Source organism: Atta cephalotes (assembly GCF_000143395.1).
Source record: "Atta cephalotes unplaced genomic scaffold scaffold00021, whole genome shotgun sequence".
Classification (NCBI taxonomy): domain Eukaryota; kingdom Metazoa; phylum Arthropoda; class Insecta; order Hymenoptera; family Formicidae; genus Atta; species Atta cephalotes.
Genome location: NW_012130085.1, coordinates 3,189,597 through 3,205,414, shown reverse-complemented (window position 1 = coordinate 3,205,414; position 15,818 = coordinate 3,189,597). Strand labels below are relative to the sequence as shown.

Below are 15,818 nucleotides of genomic sequence, written 5' to 3'. Positions count from 1 at the left end.
ACACACACACACACACACACACACACACACACACACACACACACACACACATATATATTTTTTTTTTATCGTATATATTGACGCCACGCAGCCATCGAGTGCGCATAATTACGTTAGGTCACGCGTTTCCATCTTAATCAAGAAATTTCGCGTCCGGTCACAGGGCGGTCGCTTTACCGAAATAAGGGGCGCGTATGTTGTCGCAGGCCATTTCGGAGGGTGACTTATAGCCTCGCGAGGGTCGTTACTTCTACGGAAAGGAGGAGGAAAACACGGAGAACGGGCGAGAAGACTGCGAGGTAATTTAGCTATCCATGAAAACGCATCTCCTTAAGTTTGCTTGATATATGAACGTTCTTACGTCGCAGCGACTCTTTATCGACTTCATGGCTGCACGTCTTATCTAGGTCTGTTTTCGATTTCAATCGAGATTTGGCGAAATATCCATTACTTCCATATCGATAAATTTTATGTTGCCATTTAATTCAACAAAATTACCAAGGATTTCCATTGTGATTTCACCATAGTCGTAATATCTCTTTCCTCTTGCTGAAAATATCTTGCTTACCATTAATCTCTGGCATGCTGACGTACCATCTTTTTCGAGAAATATATTGCGATCTCGCAAGCTTCGTTATCCCGCGCTGCAAAAGGATAAGTACAGGAAATGTAATGTCCGAGGTGCATATTTGCAATGTAACATATATTATATGTTTCAAAAACTTTTGATGTACCTGTATTCACATAGGTATATTCCGGTTCTTCCGATCAATATGCAAATTTATTTAGAAGAAGTAATTTGTATAAACAATGTTAATATTTAGATAATGTGGAGATTATTTGATATGTCTATTTAAAGCATAAAAATACGTTTGATATTTCAATCAGATCTCTCTAATTCAATTTGAGTACAAAATGAACAAAAATCTTATAAAGGTGATATAAGGAGATTTATATGAAGAAATTTCAATCTTCACACATACACTCACATATACACACACACACACCCACACACCCACACACACACACACACACACACACACACACACACACACACACACACACACACACACACACACACACACACACACACACACACACACACACACACACACACACACACACACACACAAGACACACACACACACACACACACACACACACACACACAGAGACACACACACACACACACACAGAGAGAGAGAGAGTCTGTATGTAATGGAAATTGTTCAATATTATGTATATTTTATATATGTATATACATATATCTAAAATATCATATTCCAATTAGATATATTTAAAATTATTTAAATTATATATTTTTATATAATTTAATATATCTTTATATCTCAGATAAATATTAATAAAATAAATAAAAATTTATAAATAACTTTTTTACTTAATTTTGCAAACATTTTTTTGCTATAATATTTGAATTGCGAATTTTAAGATACCCTATATACATAAATTAATTTTTAGTATCAAAGTAATATTCAAATACATGTAAAATAAATATGCAGAGAATAGTAAATTAAACTTTTATTAAGTCTAGATCTCTATTCAGTAAAGTATATTTAAAAAAATTAGTATATTTCCATACATTATTAAAATAAAAATAAATAGAAAAAGAATAAATATAAAATTAAATAAAAAAGTATGGATGCTAAGTATATATACTTATTCTCTAAATTCTTTGGAATAAAATTATAAAGAGTGAAAATTCAATCAGTTTTGAAAAAGTCTGGCTCCAATCTTTAAAATTGAAATTTTATTCTTTAGAGTGACAATTCACTTTAAAAGATTTAGAGAGAGAGTATATAACGATATAATAAAATATGGAAAATACGTACTATTAATTATGCAATTGTTCAGAATGAATTTTAATCGGAATTATTCCCTTATAGAAAATATAATAGAAATATCGCGAATAATTGAACAACATTCAGATCGAAATTCATTCCAAATAATTCTACAATATATGCTGAGGGCACGTATTATTACTCTCTAATAAAAAGAATAAACAAACAAAATAAATAAACGTGGAAAGAGAACAAAATCGAGTCTATGTATGTACAATGAAAATTATTTCTTTTAAAATCGAATTCACATTATTCAGATATATAATCTATCGATAGGCGATTCGATAGTATTCGAGAGACGGAGCGTGTGCTGATAAGTAGTTTTGGTTACACCGTAGGTTATGTTGCCAGGGTTGCATGCATCGTGTGCAATTATAAGCAAAATAATTTAAATATGATATCAGAATATAATATTAGGTAGTTTGTAAGTGGCAGTTCAAGCAGTTATTTTAACTTATAACTTCGAGAAATAACATCGTTTTCAACGTAAATTAAAATGTATTGCATTTACAAGTAACCTCTAATTCTGAACCAGGAAAAACGTTTTGTCAAATCTGTTTTATTATTTTCTCCCCTGAAGATGGATGAGCAAGCGTGTCCACGGTGTAAAACCACCAAATACCGAAATCCATCGTTAAAGTTGATGGTAAACGTCTGTGGGCATACATTATGTGAGAATTGTGTGGATCTGCTCTTTCTAAAAGGTTTGATCTATTTTCATGAATATTTATTATATTTTATTTAATGAAGACAGAGAATGTAATTTTAATAATACCTACAATTAAATTTAATTATTTAGGCTCAGGATCGTGTCCAGAATGCAAAATCCCACTAAGGAGGACGAACTTTAGAGTTCAAATGTTTGAGGATTCTATGGTCGAAAAAGAAGTGAATATAAGAAAACGTATCCTACGAGATTTTAATAAAAGAGAAGAAGATTTTTCTACATTAAGGGAATATAATGATTATTTAGAGGAAATTGAGACTATAATATACAATCTGGCCAATAACATTGATGTAGTTGAAACAAACAAGAAAATAGAGCAATATAAAAAAGATAACAAAGAACAAATAGCGAAAAGTAAAGCTAAACTTGGTAGAAACGAGTACGAACTAGAAGAAATGATAGAATTGGAGAAGCAGAAAGAGGAAGAAAGAAGGATAGAAATTGCAAAGGAAGAAGTTGAGACAAAGAAGAAAAAGATTCGTGAGAAGGAAGCTCTGATCGACGAGCTAACGTTCTCTGATGCAAATGCCAAAAACATTGTTGAATCATTTGCTTCTGCAATACAGACACAGAAGAAAGAAGCGAAAGCCTTATCCTCCGTTAGGGCAACGCAGTTTAGTACAGGAATTAAATTTGGTAATCAAGGAAATCAGAATTACACAGTGCCAAAGATAGAAGAGGGACCTCTCTATTCTTATACGCCTATCTGGCAACAGATAGAAGGTCCGTCACCACCGAACTGGCGAGAACTCCAAGCTCGTGGATACGTTTCACATATACGTAACGAATGTCAGGTTGAAAGAGCGGGAGGATTTAAGGCACATGTCGCATGCTTACGAGCATTGCAGGAAGCGATGGCTGGTCTCTATCATAATCCTTCACAGCGACAAGCAGAATTTGCAACTGTATGACTATACAAGACATTTTCAAACAGTGAATGTGATATATCTTTGTTTGTCTTAATTTTTTTAATAACATTAAATACTGTTTTAATCAGCTGTCAAATTAAGAATTATTGTTTCTGTTTGTCATATAAAATACATGTTAATTCAAAATTTGTCATACAGTGACAGTGCCTTGAGTATAAATTGATGTGAATGTGACATGATATAGCTCAAATTACCAAAGCACTTCTGCCATCAGAGAAATTCTTTCTGCTTTATTAAATGTATATATATATATATATTTCTCATTTTTTAAATAATTTTACTGTTTATTAATAAAAACAAAATCTTGTATCGTTATATTTACACTGTGCATTCCTTTGCGATTAGATAGGAGAAGAAAAATGTGTGTTTCTTAACAAAAACATATTATATTACGCTTAACAAAAATACAACATAAAATTTATATTGTTACTAGTGTCGAAATATTGTGTAATATATGTACATATATGTATTACATAATATATAATTCTGCGAAGAAAAATTAAATTTTTACGATATATACGTAATTTATATGTGTCGGTGTTGTTTACATAAGATTATATATTTATAAGCATATTTAGAATAATTACTAATTTATCTCAATTTATTTGTAATAATTTATTATTACGTCATATATAAATTGCGTATATATAAAAAATAGTATACTTTTGTCAAGTATATAATTACGTACACTTTCCAAATCCTTATCCACTGTTGCTCTTATAAATTGTCTATTAGGCCCGCAGATGGCAGCGTTAGTCTTATGATATATTAAAAGATATCACTACAAAAACATAAAAAACATGTTTTTTGAAAAGAGAAAAAAATAGTTAATTTATTAGGAAATTTGACATCGTAAATTATTTTATTATACTGAATATATTGCAGATAAATACGTAAGAATCGAAATCATTCACATATATTAAAATGTGATTAAATAAATATTTGCTTATTTTTCTAAATTTTCAAATTTCCCAAAGATTTTGATTAAACAAATGTGAATAATTAGTAATTATTCAATAAATTGATAAAAATACATAATAAATTACATAATTGTCAATATTTTACTATAAAGCAGTCCCTAAATTTATTATTAAATAATTATTTTGTATAATATTAATAATTTAAGTAATTCAAAGTAAATTTGGAAGTTGAATGATAGCTTTTAGACATGATAAATAATATTGTGCAATATCAAATATTGTGCAGCAATATTGACCATTTGCATAATGAATAATGAATAAAATAATGAATTAAAATAATGAATTAAAATCAATATATTCGAATTCCGTTCTGCTATTATAGCTTGAAAATACAAGATCTTTAAATGTTCTATGTTTATTATATATTAGTAAATAAATTTAATAATAAGTAAATAAATTTCATTTATTTAAATTAAAATATATATATATTTAAATAAAATAATAAATATTAATATGCTTTTTATTGATTATCGCAGATTTTGCATACATACGTAATTTATTTTTCTGTTATAATTCATATTCATACTATTATAAAGGAAGTAGAATGAGTTTAGCAACACCAAATTTGAAAATTATTTTTATGTTTGTATATAATAATAAGATACGCAATTAACACACATATCTTTATAATACCGAGATCAGTTTAATTTCATATTATATTATTATAAATTATACGTTATGTACGATATGAGTGTTAAGTGGAATAGAAAGTCGCGGATTGATAGACAGTATTTTTGTAGCGCATAATAAAGATAAATTTATAATTCAGAAAATAGCGATATTGATTTGAATCAATATTATTTCATATTTAAAAATATATTTAAATTGATTCCAATCACATAAAATAATAGTAAGATCCAACTTAACTGTCTAAGGAATTTATTCCCTATTCGTGCATTTACGGTCCTAAGAAATTCTTTGTTTAATACTGTTTGTTTTTATACTAAACGTTTCTTAAACAAGTAGGATAATTTAAGCAATAGAAAGTTAAATATTTAAAATCACTTTGCTATTACTGTCGCTTGAACAAATTTACGTACCAATGTTATGTTTAGCGTTTTCCTCTCCCATTTTCGTGTTTTTAATGTAACAAGTAGAGACATAATTTTTATGATGGCAATGTCCTTTTTTTTCGAAATAAAAAAATTGCGAATTTTTATATCGTTCTTACAGTCTTTTCAAAGAAAGTCATTGTTGATTATTCAGAGTATCCTTATGTGAGTGTATTAATCATTTAATTACCATAACAAGTTTTCTATCATCTCGTTAGACAGAAAAAATTTAAGTTACGTTTCTGAATTGTTTTATAATATTTCAAAATTAATAGTTAGTTACAGTCAACTTTTATTCCTAATTAATTCTTATATTTGTCAAAAGTGGCATCTTATTGAGACAGCCGAGAATAATATTTTCGAGCGATACACGGAAAAAAACAGCTAAAAACTTCACTGATTCAGCAAATCTACAGCCGTAATATACGGACAGTCAGTTTTCTATAATATATCATAGCAAAGTTGACAGCTGAATAACATCAACGATTTGTTAAACCATCAAATTTTCTCAGTTATAGACTCAGATATATATTGAAGTCGCAGTAAGTTTTAGCTTTGTTACACCATTCAATTTTTTTCCTGTGATAAATATTTATCATATAAAAAGATACACTGTTAAATTCATAATGTCAAATTATATCGAATTTGAGTTATTTTTAATCATTCCCATAAATCGCCTATTCAATATATCGTTAATTTACATAACTAAAACAATGGAGTGAAACAATTTTATTGAAAATGTATCAAATTTGACTCAAATTTAGTTAATTATTTGACATATAATTAAGTCATACGTCAATATGAATTTAATTTTACAATTAATTATAAAAATGGATTGATTTACATTTTGACACATATGGAAGCTAAAAATAACAAAATATTATTTAACTCGAGGGATTAAGTTGCCATTGCGGCTTTGATATCTAACAGTACACAATCCGAAGTATAGCGGTATATTTCAAACGTCCGTTTTTGAGTTCGAGATGATTTCTCATCTCGAGCGATGAAACGATTCGAGGCGACGCAGATAGCCGCGGTCGCGTTTCACGTAAGTCGGATTCAGTGAGTCCAAGCGCGAGTCCAAGGAACGAATAGCGAGCGAGCGATCGTACGCGCTCGCACCGTCCCGTCGCCGGTGTGCCAAAATGCTTAATTAGCGCGAGTGGAGCTTCGGAGAGGCTCTTCAACGACGCGACCAATCGGTGAGCTACGAACGTACGGCGACTCCGCCCACCATGAGAGCCCCGTTGCCCTTTTCCTCGTGACTACCGGCAGTACCGGCCACAGTCCGTACGCGAACGTTCACGGAGTGTTGTCTCGGTCGTGTCGACTCCGGTTGTGGTCACCGTTCGCGACGACGACGTCTGTTCTTGCTTCGCGTGCTTTTCGCTAGCGTGAAAGTTTTACCGATTAAAATTCCTGAGAGTTCGTTAAATCTCCTCGCATATCCTCCCTCACTCGCTCGGAGGACCGTGCGAGATTTTTCGGAGCAAGAAACGACTTACCGGACGATTTACAGGAGCCGATTGGCTCCATCCGCGTTATTCGATTGCGTCGCGTAACGGCATTCGAATCGGTCGCGCGTCGTCGGAAACATGTAAGACGAGACGAGGAACCGAAGCTGGAGAACTTTCGTTCGTCTTTCGAGCACAGAGGCATAGCGCGATAAAAGGTGACGCGGGTACCGCGAAGTGTCGATCCGCTCCGGTCGCGCGCTCCGAAATCGCTTGGTCCTGGACCATTCGTTTCGTCTCTCTCTCTTTCGCGCGCGATCTTCGGCGACCGGAGATCTCACAGTCCGACGTTTCGCACGCCGATATATCGCTCGCGTTCGCGGAAAGAACGATGCGAAACACGGACCGTCGTCGGCGGCGCATGTAAGAATGCGAGGCTGAGAAGGCAGCACGAACGGACCACGTAATCTCTTCTCTCCTTCGCGCTTACCACGAGAAGATTCGACTTCAGGAATTCGGCGGCCAAGTTAACAGAAAGAGAGAGAAAAAGAGAGAGAGAGAGAGAGAGAGAGAGAGAGAAAGAAAGTCCATACGGGATCGCCGCACGCAACATCGTACGCTCGTCATGTCAATGAGCTACCTGCTCGTGTCTTTGCTGATCGTCGCGTGGCAAAGCGGCGCGCAAGCCAACTGGTGGTGAGTCGAAATTGCAACGTATCTTTTACAGCTAAACGAACCGGAGCACCAAGAGGGATTCGTATTTAACGCGTCGTTATTAAAACGGAAGCGTGTGACAGTTACTAAGGAATAATCCCTTATTAAATCCCTGGCTGCCAATCTATGTTAAATTGTTTAGAATATTGGAATATTCATTTATGTGAGAGTAAAAACTTTTAGAATATTTTAAACTAAGGTTGGTATCAAGTCATACTAATAAAATTAATGTAAATATATATTACAAATGACTTTTAACTCTTAACTTTTAATCTTTGCTTTTTTTTAACGATAGATGCGGAGCAGTTGTAAGAAAAAATAACATTGTATTTATTAGGTATCGCAGAAAGTTCGTGTCGTTTTTCAAGAGATGTTTATAAGGGAAAAACGACACAAACTTTCCGCGATACCTAATATATATATATATATATATATATATATATATATATCTAAATAAATGGGATTTGTTGTATATTCTGCCTTAATAACGCCAAGTTAAACACTATGTTATCCGATTTGATGTTTTTGATTTCAAATTTAATTAATTTTAGTGAGGATATAATTTTTATTTCGCGATGAAAACGATTGTTGAATAGAAAATACGGACATAAAAAATCTACGACGATATCTGAAAATCGTCTTAGTTATTCTGGCACTTTTTTAAATATCTTTTAAACTCCCATGTTACTACAAGACATTTCGAATTGCGATTGAGCGAGAGTTTAACTAAATCTTCCGACTTGCGTATATTCCTACATAAGTCTAATACTTTCACTACTAAGATGCTTATCGACGCCTCCGTTTTTAATGGAAAAAGCCGATTCTATTCATAAAAATATAGATGAAACATTAATCGACAAGTAATTGTAAATAATCATCATTTATAATTTGAAAACTTTATAAAATTCATAATTTGAAAAATACACTGAATAAAGATTTTTTTTTCTACAAAATATATCATCTCCAATTCTACATCTCTAATTCTAATTTGAAATCTTTTTCTTATTAAACAATAAAATTAATAATAAATGCGAGCAAATAAGAGTAAATAACTGCGATTAAAAATGCACTATAATAACAAAATATATTATGATAATTAAAATATCATTACATAATGCAATTAAGTTTCTTTTTCTTATTAAAGATCCTTAAAATAAAGATTCTTCTTGTTAGAGGTGATATACAATGATACTTTAAAAGAAAAGAAGTTAATAGCGCGTTGGACTTTGGAAAGATATCATTATTATTTATCAAAACATTAAGAAGAAGTTTATCCAGCTTTATAATATCATTAGCGTGCAATTGCGTGCGCGCGCATGATTAGGGAATGCATTCTCTAGCAAGTATCATCTCTATCTACAGTAATTTCCTCCGGGAGACGAAGGCAAACTTGTCTCTCCCTCAGCTCCCTCCCTCTCTCTTTCTCTCTCGTTATCCACGCAGAGCACTTTGGTCGCGACTGGCAAAACAAATATGTTCTTCGCTGCAGATAAATATCCTCCGCGAGTTCTGGACAGTCGATTATTTTTATTGATACGATGATCGCGCGTTGATGCCGCGGTACTCGCGAAAACATGGCGCATTAGCGTTACGATACACCGCCACGGATGCATCACGCTAGAAGGGAATCCCGTCCATGGGGAATACGCCGGCTTTCTTCGTGATTATTCGAACGGCAGCATCCCCCGAGATGTTCCCGCGCGCGCGGATCTAAAGTGGCATGTAAGTAGCGAGTTATTACAAGAGTTATGCTCAACGTCACTCAACAGCGAGTTCAAGGACGAATATCGAAAACTGCAATCATAATCACGAAATATTTGCTTCACCTTGAGTGGCGGTCTTTTTCAAAGGGAACAGAACTGGCAATTTATTTGGTACATAAAAGAGGAACAATTTAGAAAGTAATTGCATTAATTCTTCTTATTAATATGTAATTATAAATAAAATATGTGGAATCTTGAATCGATCGCATAATTAGGGATAAATTTTCTTAATATCTCTCTTTCTAATTTTTGATTAAAGTTATAAAAAAACGGCAATATTTCAAGAAATATTATATATAAACAAAATTTTAATTCAAATATATCAAAATAATGGGCTATTCGAACTAAGCTAGATGTCAAAAATTATAGGAAAACAAAGTAAAGTATAACAAACTAATATCAAAAATATAATAGTACAAGAGAAAAAAATATCAAATATATCAGATTCATTTGACCTGATTGGCATATGAAGATTTATCTAAAGTTTTATTCATTATAAGCGAGAGGTGAAAGTCAGATATTTTTCTTCGAGGATTATTTATGTTTAAATATCTTTTTACTTTATCGCTTGAATCGAGCACTGATCAAGTTATTGCATAAAATTGCTTTTTATATCGTAACCGAGAGATTCTCATGGTAATGATTAAAAAAAAGTGGGACTCCAATATCGTGGGACAGATAAGATTAATCAGATGAAGAATATGAATGATGTCGAAACGCTTTCGGCGTAAATTTGAGGAATAATATTCATCGACGCGCCGGATAGTCGTCGATAGTTACGAATCCATAATGGACGAATAATCCTCTTCGATCGGTCGAGCCGCCAGCGAGCGAGATCGGAGGAAGCCCCGGCAGTAATGGCTATATGCGATTGTATCCACCATAGTGTGGTGTATAGGTAGCGACAACGTGCCCCTACAATCTTAAATGAGGAAGAGAGGCGGTCGATCCTTTACGGTCGAGCATGATTTTCTACCCAGATATTTCATTTCCGACAAACCCGTTCCCTCGGGCGATTAATCGCCCGCTATCGGCGCGCGTGGCGAATCCGCCGATTAGGGTCACCGATACGCCGATATTGGAAAGTATCGACCATCTACTTCGCTTTTAACATCGATTGTATGGCATAATGATATTTAATTTAATACACTTTGATGAACGATACTCTAATATCAAACTGTAGATTTTATACTTATATTATACTGAGAGAAATATGTACTAAATTTTAATAAACATTTGTTTGAATAGTCCTAGTTGAATATTTACTGAATGTAAACATATGTATTTATTTGAACAAAAATAATTAATTTGATATAGGAACTATTAATTTTATATATATCACTTTTTTTATTTAGCAAACTGTTAATATAGTATTATATATAAACAAATATTTGTTAAAATTTAGTAGATTTATTCTCAGTGTATAAAAACGAGATAAATGATGCAAATTTTTCTTAAATTGTTGTTTATTTTTCATTGTTTTTATTCTCGATTAACTGATATCTATCAAGACTTTTTGTTAATGCATATCTCGTAGCATTGATAGTTTCATTCTATCAAGATAGACGAGTAATAAAAATATCAATACATTTTTTTCAGATGCAACTGATTTTAAGAAGAAAATTTCAGAGCGCGATTTGTGGAATCAGAAATGTTATATAAATTCACATGAAATAATTAAGATCTACTTCAACTAAAAATAATAATTCTTTATACTTAATTAAATTAATTTAATTTATTTTCTCCTTACAAATTTTATTAAATTAAAAATATATAACAAAAAAATTGTAAGAATAAAGAGATAATATGTGAGATTAAATCATATTAAACTCATTATTTCTTTATCCTTATGATGTTTTTTACATCTATGCTATATGTTTTTCACTACTTTCCCTTGTAATATTATATGGTCTTAACTTCTTTTAAACCGGAAATATGCGACTTGTGATTATCTGTTCAGTTAGGTATCGACAAGTATCATGTCGATCGTTCTCTCCAAGACTATCACTGATATCTTAGCTATCGGCGATCATTAAAGAATAACCTTCCAACTAAATTGAAGAATATTCTTTGAGAATCGACTTGACTCTTATCCGATCGTGAAAACTAACGATGCGTACAAATATGGTGCACGAGATATGCATCGATGAAATCAATCAACTCAAATTATTATCGATTGCTTCTTAGATATCACAATTGCAGTAATATCCTACAGTTATTACGTATCAATTATGATTGCGAAATATTAAAACATTGAATTTCAGCGTAGGTCACATAAGAGATCCCCATTACTTTTCATTCGCGGTGTTTGTTTCTTCCTTTTGTTTTTTCAACTTCTAGTTCATCAAAGCATACGATAACGTATAGATTTCACGTCATCATTATGAATGTTTACTGTGGACCGTAGAGTATTTCGAAGCGAATCATGAATTTTCGAAGCTTTCGATTATCGTTATGGGAATGCGAGAGCCCCTCTTCGCCGTATGCCATATTAATTCAGGAATGCATCGAGCATGACTGTCTTGATTTTAATGAGGTTTAATGAGGATTTCCTTTCTTATTTTCAGCTTTTGTTTACCATTCGAGCGGCCACTCGATTTATCGATCTCTCTTTTGCGTTCGCGTCCATAGAATCTAACGTGCTTCGGAATTAGACGCGCACCCTCGAGTTATTTCTCTCGACTTATCCAACGAAGGGGAACGATTTACTGCTCCTTCTTTTTCTCCGCGTAAATTTGTTGATAAAAAATCTCTGTCTTTGCAACATTTTCAATTGTGTAACGAAGCTTACTTTTATTCCATCATAAACTACATATCGAATATTTGTACAGAAAAATGCATACTTTAAGCAAATAATAATAATTATATATATATATATATATATATACACACACACTTCAAGTTTTCAAAAAATTCATATCCACAAATCTATCATAAATTCATCAAATTTATTTAAAAATATATTCTGAATCCTAATAAAAATACTTCAAGATTATTAAATTAAAACGAATTTGATTTGCTTATTATATAAAGTCGCTTCTTTGATCGATTTTATAATATTCTTAAAAAAAAATTAATTCTTGTTTTGAATATACATAATAATAATGTGATTTTCTAAGATTTGTATAATAAGTACTTTAAAAATATTTTAAACTTATTATCAAGAAAATATTCTTTGTTAAAGATAATCGTTTCTTAAAAGAAAGAAAATAAAATGAGTAATAACTTTTCTTATAGCAATAAAATGATGTTTATCTGTATATAACTGTGCTGCATGAATAAAATGCAGAAAAATTGACTTTCTTATGACTGTTTTCACCAATGTAGATTAACTTTAATCGATTCAACTTTCTCTTCATCTTTTTCTAATTGTAAGAATTAGAAAAAGATGAATAATAAATTGAAGAGATTGAAGTTAATTTGTGTTGAAAATGGCATCGAAGTTAATAAAAATTAAAAAAATGTAAAAATACTATATATATAAAAAGATAATTTTTTAAATTTTACATATTAAAATAGATACTAGAATTTAACTGATAGAATTTAATTGATAGAATTTAATTGATACTATAACCTTTTTTTTTTACTATATATATCATATTAAAAACGAAACTTATAGAGACTAACAGATTATACGGTATTGAATGGCATTTTCTCAAGCAAAGGATGGCTGATAAATAAAGAGGAGTAAGCTCCATGAGCGGATTATAAGTCTAAATACCGAGACCGAACCTGTCTCATTTGATGATTGACAAAAATGCGGTAGCAACCAATGCGCTTGTTCCCGGCTGACGAAGAGGAGCGATCGAGACAAAGACGACGCCGCTGTCTTTTGAAACGTCACGATCTTCATAAAGAAATAGAAAGAACGCGGCCGTAAACCAACGCGCAGTAGAGAAGCATGAGGGTGCAGAAGAGGGCCCGGGTGACGGCGAGGGAGTGCGCAGCCGTCGTCGTCGTCGTCGCCACCACCAGGGCAGATTTAATAAAAGCGTCTTTATTGCCAAACGCGAGTCTCCGGTCGGTGCGTTATAGTTGCACGCGCGCATCGTCTTTACGACGAGCGATTAAAATTGATATTAACACTCTAACGTTACCCCCGCAATAATCCCGGCCCCGTCGCTGTCGGCAGGCCGCCGGCCATTACCGGCTTCTCCTGAAACGACATGACGGTCAAGCCGGACTTGAATGACGATTTTGCGCTTTATTTCTCAGCATTCGTCCATACTTTTATCGGACGACGTATATCCGCCGACGGTGACGACATTGCTGACCGACGCGGCACGGGTGTCGAGTAATGCCATCGCCATAAACTCGCCTATATGATAAGGCAAGTTTCTTTACGCTTTGACGAACGATTGTAACGCAATAATTGTGCGCAATAATGTTTATTAAACAAAATGTTTAATAAGTAAATACTTATTGTTCGATACATAATATAGACCAGTATTCATAGTCAGATCTTATATTCAAGACCGTCTTAAGTACGGTTTTAAGAAGGTCACGAATCAATTAGAAGACTGCATTAGCATCTTAAGATATTACTTAAGACAATCTTGAAAGATAAGACTCGATTGGAGAATGAATAAATATCGACATTTTCGACCATTGTATGGAATTTATTATGATTAATATTTGGAATTTTTGCGAATTTTATACATTCCGCCTTTATATGTTTTTGAATCGTGCATCGATATTATTACTTGATCTTAAAACACGATTTGTTTATGTCAAAGAGAATGATTAAAAATCACAATCCGTGATTGGAAAAAAACAATGAGTTATTAAAAAAATGTAAAATATGAAGTAATTATATTTTTAATAGATGTACAGTGAGAGCAGTATTCGTACAAAGAAATTTGTTATCAAAAAAAATCTTATTTGTAGAAAATAAACATTAATTAGCAATTTTACAATGAATACATTCTGTTCTAATATAAATAAAGCAAGTATTCCTGATTTCAGAAGTTAAATTTCTCATCTGTATGAATACTTTTTGAGCATTCAAACAATATAATTTTTAATTTTCACTTATTTTTCAGATGATATATTTTGTATAATTAATACACATCTTTTGGTATATATATAATTTTGGTATATATAATTTTGAGAAACATACAGTCTATTTTATTCTTTATAAATAAATTGTTAATTATCCAAGAAATGATCAATTAAATGTTGAATCGATATCAAATTGACGTTAAAATCATCGTATTTATATTGATTCGACATCGATTCGATGACTCATTTCTCGCTCGGACAATATTTACTTTTTAAAAATGAAGTTTTTTTTAAAAAATATTTTTTCTGCACAAATACTTTTTGCTTTCATTGTATATAAATTTCGATGGAACATGGCAAGTCATATGTCACAATAATTTTTCATAATAATACCTTCAAAAGAGCGATAGATTATGCTTGTATTCTCTTAATATTTTCCCCATAAAATACGTGTTCGACAAACCGAAAGTAAAAAAAGTATTTCGTAATAATTCGTTTTTTTTTGAGGACACAAGAATTCTCGAATTCTCGAATATTTATTTTTTACGTTAAGACAAAGAATACATCGGTGTGTTGTATTGCGAAACATTGCTCGTTGAAAACCTAAAGTATATTGCCTGCGAGATTCGATGACGGGATAAGGGCGCACGATCTTGTCGTTATGTGTTTCGTTTCGCGACATATAGAAGCACTTTATAGGGACGACGGATACGTCGCGGCCAATACGATGCGCGTATCTCGTCGTACTTTAGTTACTGCTACTCCCCGCGGTCCTCGTATTTTTTTTATAAGACCCATATAAAAAGTATCGTAATATATGACCTAGCCGTCTCGTAAAAATAAACGGCATCGCCGCCGATAACATGTTCCCCTTCGGCGCGACGTGTCATCCCCTCGCGAAAGCCACCCCCCGAGATCCAGGCGTTACGCTTTCGCCAGGCCGAAGGGATAAATCGGGATTATCACGCGTTCGTTAATTCGATCGTTCGGAATTCGCGCCGGTACCGATCACGCCTATAAAATCCGACCCCCGTTGAAATCTATTTTCCCGCGTTGAACTCGCGGCAACGCTTGCGTTACGTAAGATGAATTTTTCTGTGAAACCTTCGAGTAATCGAGAGAGTACCTCCGAATCCTCGTGACGTGATAATAATAACCTCGCAGTATGTCGAAAGCCTGAAGGATCATTGGACCACCGCACGGCACGGCACACGGAGGCTTCAATGGCGCGCGGCAAAAACCTAATAGCATCCTGTTTTGTTTAGTATTTTTCGTTTACGTCGAGATGCGCGTGAGAGAAAGAGAGAGAGAGAGAGAGAGAGAGAGAGAGAGAGAGAGA

General features: G+C 32.9%; 2 protein-coding genes across 2 annotated transcripts in view; both read left to right on the top strand.

Annotated features, from left to right (window-relative positions):
- The first annotated feature begins 2,439 nt into the window (after nucleotides 1-2,439).
- LOC105619382 (CDK-activating kinase assembly factor MAT1) lies at nucleotides 2,440-3,497 on the top strand. The gene is made up of 2 exons (XM_012200903.1): nucleotides 2,440-2,563; nucleotides 2,659-3,497. Exons 1-2 carry the CDS (start codon nucleotides 2,440-2,442, stop codon nucleotides 3,495-3,497), a joined length of 963 nt encoding a protein of 320 aa, XP_012056293.1.
- Nucleotides 3,498-7,626: 4,129 nt separating this feature from the next.
- LOC105619381 (protein Wnt-1-like) overlaps nucleotides 7,627-15,818 on the top strand; it is a 63,169-nt gene continuing 54,977 nt past the window's right edge. Inside the window, exon 1 of the mRNA XM_012200902.1 lies at nucleotides 7,627-7,697. Within this exon, the coding sequence (XP_012056292.1) occupies nucleotides 7,627-7,697 (71 nt within the window). The remainder of the gene's footprint in view (nucleotides 7,698-15,818) is intronic.